This window comes from Numenius arquata, chromosome 9, assembly GCF_964106895.1.
Source record: "Numenius arquata chromosome 9, bNumArq3.hap1.1, whole genome shotgun sequence".
In the NCBI taxonomy this organism is placed as follows: Eukaryota; Metazoa; Chordata; class Aves; order Charadriiformes; family Scolopacidae; genus Numenius; species Numenius arquata.
This window is the reverse complement of record NC_133584.1, coordinates 21650683-21659641: the sequence shown is the minus strand read 5'-3', so window position 1 is coordinate 21659641 and position 8959 is coordinate 21650683. Positions and strand designations below refer to the sequence as shown.

Here is an 8959-nt window from a genome sequence, read left to right as displayed (position 1 = left end):
GCAAGAGAGATCTCTTTCCCTGAGCAAATAAGCCCTGGAACAAAAAGAGACATTGTTGGGGGTGGAAAAAGTTATTTTCTGTCAACAGTTTGAAGGTGCTGTCATAAACAGAGCTCAGTTCAAAGGATCTGGGAATCTCAAGATTTCTTTCAAGATGAACCAGTTTCCTGCAACACTCTGTCAGTGCTAGCAAAAGGCATCTCTTACACATAAGAGCAGCTGGTTGTTTAAAAAAAAAAAAAGTGTGTGTGTGAGAACACCACCCAGTCCAACTCACATCCCTTATATAGAGCCATTTTCCAAAGGAAAATGGGTATCTGTGAAAACAGGGCACTTCAACATACTGTGCACTTCGGGATGTCATTTAGCAAGGAAAAGTGCATTTTTTACTAATGGTGCATGCTTCTTGTTTGGGTATTTTCAGGAGAGGGCTTGAGGGTTTGTCTTTTTTTTTTTTTAAGGCTTTTGCAAGGAGTTATTTGAGTTTTGAAGTTTTATTAAATACTATTGAAATATATTGTTCTGATCCATGTCAAAACAGTTTTTTAAAAAAATTGTTACATGGAATTATTCCAGGTGTTAATCTTAAATCAATGTACTTTTCCATTTTCTGCCTAATGGTATGGGTAATTTTTCTTACTCTTTATTCTCTTAAATAAGAATTGTGAACTTTGTATCAGTAAAAGAGCTACCAGTTAGAGAAACTAATTTTTAACCAGTGTTTAAAAGTGCATGTGCCTTTGCCTTTTTAAGATGTTACAGGATTATTTTGTTTCTAAGGATGATTTACCAAATTGTTCTTGAGAGCCCTTAAGTAATAATATTCTTGTTGTGTTTTGCTTTGCACAGGGGCAAGAGACTTTTGTTGAAGAACTATTGACCACTTTGACATGAGTATTAACCCTGTGTTAGCAGGAGAAAACTTAATTTTATGGGAAAAGGCATTTTTTTAAATTGACTTGAAAGTTCTGTCCTGTGGAAATACAGTTAATTTCATAAGTAGGTTGAAGACAACTTGTTGATACTGTTGTTGCCAATTTGAATTGCCTCATGTGCTTGCCTTTAAGAAATAACTTGACACTGTCCAAAGGGTATTGAATTTTCTTTGCTATCCACATCTGAAATATATTTGCCAATGTTTTGTTGTTTGCAGGAACCATTGATATATGAAGATGAAACCATGAAGAGAAAGCAGAAGGAATAATAATGCTTTTCCGAAACCGTTTTCTGTTCTTGCTGGCTTTGGCAGCCTTACTAGCCTTTTTGAGCCTCAGTCTACAATTCTGTAAGTGTCCTCCCCTTTTGTTTTCTATGTATAGTGGTCTACAGGTGTGTTTAAAAATGGCCGTGCTTACATGTTGTTTAAGCATTCTTTTTGTATTTAAATATTTGTGTGTGTTGGTTTTGTTTTTTAAATAGGAAAATAAATGTAAGATTAAGAATAGTTTTATGTACCATATAGGAATCTATACAATCTAGAGACTTCTCAAATCAGGCCATCTCAGAAAAAAACTCTTAATTTTGTAGTGCAATTAAGTAATTGAACGTGATTTGAATTCTTCCATGAAAGTAGACAAAAAACATTTGAGTGAAAACTGCTGCAATTCCTATTTTACATTGCATCAGACCAGACAGGATTGAGAAAACTGCTGTAAGAGGGTTGTGTTGGAATTTCTCCTTATTTGTACCCTCACATTAGGAAACTTTAAACAGTTGAATTGGCTCATCACAAGTAGCCGGTTTGTTTAAGAAAAGATAATTTATGTTGTGCTTCAGATCAGTTAATCCTGGGTCAATCCAGAGGTCCGTTGTTTACTGATGACTGAGCAGGTGGGTGGTGCTGAGTGCAGGTTAGTGTGTGCTGACGAGTGAGCGTTGTGCCATATTCAGCTTGTCACCTGGTTCATCAACAATGACATTTGCTAGGTAAAGTGGTGTTGTGTGTAAATCTAATGTGTACTAATACACACTCATGTAGTTACTTGCTGTTAGAAGGCAAGGAAAAATGTCTATCTGTTGTATAGGATAACATTCTTTGTTGTTGTTGTCTTGCATCATGTTTTAATGTAAGAGTGCAGTCCTTCTGGTCTATGCTTTTTTTGCAGAGTATAAAAAAAAAAACCAAACACAAAACCACAACAAATACCAACCCCAAACCAGATGTTTACTATAGATTTAGCATGTGTCTTTCGCATATGATGGACAACTTAGAAAAAAAAAATAATAAAAGGAGGGGAGGAAGGAACACTGTGGTTTTATGTTGTTATTTTTTTGTGTTTAAACTCATCTGCATGTAGTACAGGGACCTGTGGTTCTGAATTGCTTTTTCGGCTTCTTATGGGTACGTGCCAGTGGGTCTAATCCAGCTTGTTTGGCCCGTTAAGCTCTTTATGGCTCTGCCCTTGACATTATATGGTTAGTAATTAATTGTGTATAGGGTGAAGGTCCTAGAGGAACTTCAACTGAAACATGAAACCGAATTGCTAACAAAAATTATTTGGAGAGGAGGAAGGAGGCATATAGGAGAGTGAATCATCAAAAGAGGAAGCTATTTTCCACTTAATTAGAACTTAACATTTGTGCAAGAGGAATTCCGGGAGATAAAGATGTTTGAGGGGAGCCTTAAAAAGCACTTAAGCTACAGCAAGCAGCCATCGTGAAGCTTAGTGCCAATACCAAAATACGTATAGAAATTTTTACATAATGAGATCTGCAGTACCGGCTAGCAGGGACCAAGTAGTTTATGACATACAGGTAGCCTGATATTTTAATTTCTACCGGCTTCAGCTTGTAGAGAGTCTAGTTCAAACTCGGACCAAAGACCATCTCCAAAGCAAAGACAAAACTCTCTTCTTCTGTCACCGTATAAAACTATTATGGAATTTCTCCCACCTGAGAAATTTCAGAACGTCCTTCAGAAAACATCTGCTGGCCCCTCTGATACTGCATGATATGCAGCCCTTCACTGCGATAGAGCACTGAAGGACAGAAAATCTAAGTGTCCAGCTCCGTGGGACATAGACGCTATGTACTTAGTAGATCTGTATTTACTGTTTGTTTCCTATTGGCATGTTGAAGGTCCTTCCTTGCACCAAATCTGTTCTTAACACGTGACATAGTTGAGGCACACATTCCTCGTGATTTGATTCTTGCTGTTGCACAAAGTGGTAGCAATGTAGTCTTGGTTCATGTATAAAGCTTTTTTTCTGAAAGCAATATGCTGCTTTTCTTTTTCTTCAGACTGTAAAATTCGGTTTCCAAATTTTGATACATTATAAGCTGCCTGCAGAAAAATTTTGGTTATACTGCTTTATAATTTGTGTCAGATCATGGAATTAAAATGGGAGTTTATACATTTAGACTCAGGAAAATGCCTAAGATGCTGATTTTTTTTGTTTGTTTGTTTTTTGTTTTGTTTGAAGGGAGTTATGTCCTGAAGCATTTGGAGTGGAAATGAATGTTTTATGCTGTTGTGAGATTGATTCTCTGTAGCAAGCAGCGCACAGCTTTGTGGAGGAGGGCTGGTCATTTTAAAACATATTACTGCTTCTTTAAGCAGTGAATGTTGAAAATATCTCTTCCTTTCTGCGCTAAATTTGTTTAGAAAAGTGAAACAGTAACATTAAATGCGTAATTATATAAATGGTACGTATCTTCCTTTTTTAAACTTCTGCAGAGCATCACTCCTGTAAAGGCTTGATGTTTTATCCCCTCGTATCCACGTGGAACTGCAGCGATTTGAAGCCAGACTTGTGAGTTGTAGCTGACTCTGAAGCGAAGGGAGTAGTGAGGGCCAAGTTCAGCTGGTTTTCTGTAGGTTCTGACTCAATATTACAAACAGGGACACTGGGGTGGCTGACAACATTACAGTCTGTCCCATGCTTGAGCTGGGAGGGTTCAGGAATTGCTCGCAGCAGTTTGCAGCCCAGTCATGCAAAAATCGATGCTGTTAATAGACTGTGCTATGGAGGGTCTGGAACTGCTTTATGAGCAGTGATCTCTGCAGCCACGATGAAGTGGAGGTGATGGGTGTCATAAGTGTCAGCAGTCCTAATGTCTGTCCTTCCTTGTAAGACAAGGTCCTAAGGCAATTGTTTCAGGGCTAATAGTTGTCACATCTTGGGTTTAGACACAAGCAGAGAAACACTGGAGAAACAACCGGTACTGGGCCTCAGAGTCTTCAGTATTGGTAGGCTGGTGATGGACCCAGGGTTGGCAGAAGACATTGTATCCTGTTTTGATGTTTGCTCTTAGTCCCTTTCTCTTCTGCTGTGGTTTCTGAGTTCTGATCTAAACTAGTTTGCTTTCCTGTGGTGTTTTTCCCACCCAAGGGTAGTGCTTTACATGGATACTAACACTGTTTAACTTACAGGGTAAGTAATTGAGAGGGTTTCCCCCAAAATCTCTCTTGACAGCAACCAACAGCTCTAAGTGCTAAAAGTGTTCGGTCACACCAACAGTTGCAGTGGATGGACGTGGACCGGTTGGCAAGGGTCGCTTTTACCAGAGCAGAAGCTACCCTCTGCCTTGCATCTGCAGTACCATGGTACCAGAGATACAGGAGCAGCTCTGTGGAGCAGTTTGTTCATGTTTGTCAAACATTATGTGCTAGATTGGCTTGCTGGTTTGAATGCCACCTGAATCTTCTTTGTTTCCTTATCTTGAGGAGACATAAAAGCAGACTGCACTTTGCCAAACAATTGGAGAAATTACAGTTTGAAAAAATGTCCTAGTCATTCTTCAAGGTGATGTAATAGCTGTGGATGCCCTAAGATACCTTCCTTCCTGCTCCCAGAGTCCTCTGTCCACGTAGGTTTTGAGCTATGGGGGATTTGACCAGTTCTGCTCTTTATGCCCTTGTACAGGAGCGAAAGGCACAGTGTCTGAGTACAGTCTTTTTTGTTGCTGCTTCCCACGACATCAGGTGCCAGGTTTTTCTGCCTGGGGTGCGAGCCAGCTCCCTGGGTATTTCACTTGGAGCAAGAGGGTAAGGTAGCTTTCTTCAAGAGGTCTTACTGTTTTCAAGCTATGGGCATTTATTTACGTAAATAATGCCTCGGGTTTTTGTTTCTGAACGTATCTGGTGGGTGACAGGAGAGTGAGATTTGAGACACGTTTGGAAATCTAAGAGAATATTCCCAAACCGGTTCATAGTTTTACCAGGGTTGTTTACTATTTCTAGTAGGCACATAGAAGGCTTTTAAAAAGAAGTTTATACTTGATGAAAAAGTGCAAGTCTTAATGGTTCTAGGCATCTTTTATATAATTGTGTGGCCTGGACTTTGAAGCAAAAGACTGGGAGCCAGATGTGTTCTCAAATTCAGTTTGCTGTTAATAAATTGTACAGTGTGAAACCTGGACCAGATCAGCAATGGAGGGAAACTCTCTTCAATGGCAAATGCCTCCAAATTTTGTATGTGTGTTAATTTTTAAATAGTATAGAAAAATGACAGTGTTAAAAGTTAAAATCCCGAAAATCTTCCACTACTGACTGAAAGCATGCTATGTTGTCTTGGATGAGATTTTTTTTGTTTGGGAAAGCCATTGGATAAGGTGACTGTTGACTTCCAAACCAGATATGACTGGCAGCTTAAAGTTTTATTGGGAATTGTCATTGTTTCCCTCTTGTTTTATGTTTGAGACCAGATCTATGGAAAAGAGTGGAGAAGTGTTTTCCTTATAGTATTTATCACTCCACACATGTTTTCCTTTTCCCCCTCTTTGTCTGTTTATGTAAGTGGTCATGGTTCTAAATCAATTTAAAACTTCAGTACTAGAGACGAAAGGAGAACTGGTTTCGATAGACTTTTCAGTTAGACTGTTCTAAAATGGAATTATGTTGTTTTTATCTTAAAAGACTTCATGTTTTGCTTTGTCAGAAAAACTGCAGAATGGAAAAATGACCTGGGCTAGATTGTGGACTGTATTTTCATCTCTGTAAATATTATCTGTAGTGCTGTTGACTAAAACTGGGCAGTTTACTTCTGCACAAACAGAGTGAATGCAAGTGGGGATACTTTATTCTTTTTTTTTTGCCGGAGGAAAAGGTGCAGTGTTTGGGATCTTCCTAGTCTGTGTAAAATGCCAAGAGCTGTGCAAAGGGATTCTAAATGCAGTGGTTGGGGGAGTTTCTGTAGTACAGAGATGGAGGATAGTGCTGCAACTAGATTCAAGTGTCTGTAAAGGATGTGTCAGAATCTGGCTGTGGTCCTACAGCCTCACAATGAGGGGAAAAGACATAATTTAGGACCCTGTCAATGTTAATTATGTTGGTTAGCCTGTAGGGCAGCTCAGGAAGAAGAGATTGCAAGCATGCCCGAAGACCTGCTTTCTTTTTTTCCCCTTAAGATTGGTGTCATACATGAGAACCCAATTACTGGGCATGCACAGATCTTCCAGTATATTAGAGCATCTGCAACTGGCTGGGGAAGCCTGAAAGTGAGTCTTCTCAGGATGTCTCAACTATTTATCTTTGAAACTACCTTGAATAAACCAAACTGAAAAGAAATTTAAAAGTTAGCTGTTAAGACGCCATGTGTAATCTCTGTAAAGTTTACTTGACAATGACTCTGAATTTTTATTTTTTTTTAATTAAGTGCATGTAAGTAAATTTTTTTCAACAAAGTAAATACCTTTGTTTACTTTGTTTTTTATTTCTCTTTCTGTTTACTGAAAGCCTAAAGCAAGAAACAGTTGACAGAAAAGGACTAAAACTGTAGTGGGAAAACAGCTCTCTGTACCGGCTATTTAACCCTGTGACAAGCATAAACTACCGGCTCTCCTTTTGAGCCTGCCTGTTTCAAGCATTTGCAGAATCACAAAGTCCCTGGCTCTCAGGCAGATCCTGCACGTGGAGCTTCTCTTCTGGTTTGAAGTTTGTTTCCCTAAATACTATGATATACTTTGATCAGTGCCTCAGGCTTGTCTTTTGATAAAAAGAATTTTGGTATCTGCCACTGCCTTTTAGGATGTCAGCTGCTACCCTGGCAGGGTGCTGTTTCCTGTGTAAAGCATTGGGAGTGTGGTGGATTTTTTTTTTTTTTTCTTTTAAATACTTTCTCTGCCTTGATGGTTCAGGCTTGTGTGTTGGTGTTTTAGCATGTCTGGAGATGACATTTTGTTTTTCCAGTAATAATTTCCCTCTAGTTTCTGTCTGCACTGGAGGCTTGGTTTTACAGATGAGTCATGAGAAATGGAAATTAGGATTCTCCACAGGGAAAAGTAGTAGAGTTTTGTTGGCTCGAGTGCTGCGGGCAGCTCTTATTTTATGAGGATGGTGAGAACACCACATGCAACCCTGCCATGATGTTGTCTGTAGGAGGTGAGTGCTGTGTTGCTGCACAGCCTCTCTTGGAAACTTGTTTGTTTTAATAATCCCAGCCCCTCTGGTGTGATTGCTGCTGTTTGCGTCCTGGCTTGGTGGCCCAGTAGAGCTGTGCAAGGGCAACACTGAAGCGTTTGGGGCTTAGCTGGGTAGCCTTGCCACTGCTCGCTTCAGCTCCTCGCTCCAGAGAAGCTGTGGTGCGATGGGTGCTCAGATGGTCTGGGGAGGAGGCTCCGGAGTAGCACGTGCCACTGCCAAACACTCAGCAGGGACTTGCTGGTGGGAACAGAGGTGGAAGCCAAGGAGGTGTCGCATCCCTGTTCCTCCTTTCCATTTGCAAAGCAGGATGTGCTTCCTCATCTTGTGGAGCTGTAGCTGTGGCACTGCAGAGCTGCCACTGTCCCCCTGTCTCCACCCTGAACTAGAATGGAGGTGTGAGCTGCCCCCACAGCCTCTTGCCCTGATACTGCCAGTGGGATGCTCAGAGGAGCTCAGGGATATGCTCAGGGATACGCGAAGTCTGTGGAAAACATGGGGGAGTTGGGTTTTTCCAGAACTTAGTTTCTGAAGAAGGGATGAAAAAACTCCAAGGTGTTCAGTAAAAAGGTAATATGAGCTTCTGGCTGTTCCTGGACAAAGTACATATCCATACTCTAGGGTGAATTCATAGAATCCTAGTGTCATAGGATGGTTTGGGCTGGAAGGGACCTTAAAGATTATCTAGTTCCAACCTTCCAACCCCGCTGCCATGGAGGGACACCTCCCTCTAGACCAGATTGCTCAAAGCTCCATCCAGTCTGGCTTTGAACACTTCCAGGGATGGAATTCCCTACCATCTCTTACTTTTCTTTACCAACAAACAGTAATTATGCACATTTCATATTTTAAGAATATAATTTCTTCAGTGGAAGAAAAAAAAACAATTAGTGTGTTGCATTTTGCTGATTTTTACAACTAACTATTTAAAAAGCCACAACTTTAGAATTCTCGATGCAGAGAACTTGTTTTTGTCAAATGTTACCAGCATGCAAAATTAAAAGGAGATCAGATCTCTCCCTTCCTGTATTTTGCCTTCAAGCTCATAAGCATGGCAGATTTTCCACTAATGAGAAGTCTCTCTGGGTTTTTTGAAAGTACTAATTTAATATGAATTTAAGATTAAAGGAAAAACAACCCACAAATAATATATCCAAGGCGGTGTATATTTTAGTAGTGAATGAAGAAAGCTAACTGTAAATATAGAGGTTTTTGTTAAAGATGCTTTTTATGTTGTAACTAGAGATTTAAATAACCTTTTGTTGATTCTCGAAAGTGGTGGTATAATGTACCAGTCCAGAAATTAACCCTTGAAGGGGGAAGAGACATGATGAGTACTTGAGAAAGATACTATGTGACAGTCTTATTTTATCCCACAAAAATAGAGCAATCATTTTTAAATATCTGCTTTAAATATAGGTCAGATTAAGTTGCTTCAGACAGGATTTGACCAGTAGAAGTTACTTGGCAGGCTACAGAACTTCATAAATCTTTAAATATATATTCTGGCTTCATCTGCTCCTCAGGCACTTTTCTGACAACGGCCCTCCTCTTGAATCTTGTTCTTGTGGAGGCCCGAATGGTGGAATTATCTCTAGA

At 39.9% G+C, this 8959-nt stretch overlaps 1 protein-coding gene across 1 annotated transcript in view; it reads left to right on the top strand.

Annotated features, from left to right (window-relative positions):
- Positions 1-1153: 1153 nt before the first annotated feature.
- The window catches only part of PXYLP1 (2-phosphoxylose phosphatase 1), a 41848-nt gene continuing 34042 nt past the window's right edge, over positions 1154-8959 (top strand). Inside the window, exon 1 of the mRNA XM_074153735.1 lies at positions 1154-1285. Within this exon, the coding sequence (XP_074009836.1) occupies positions 1207-1285 (79 nt within the window). The 5' untranslated portion in view covers positions 1154-1206. The remainder of the gene's footprint in view (positions 1286-8959) is intronic.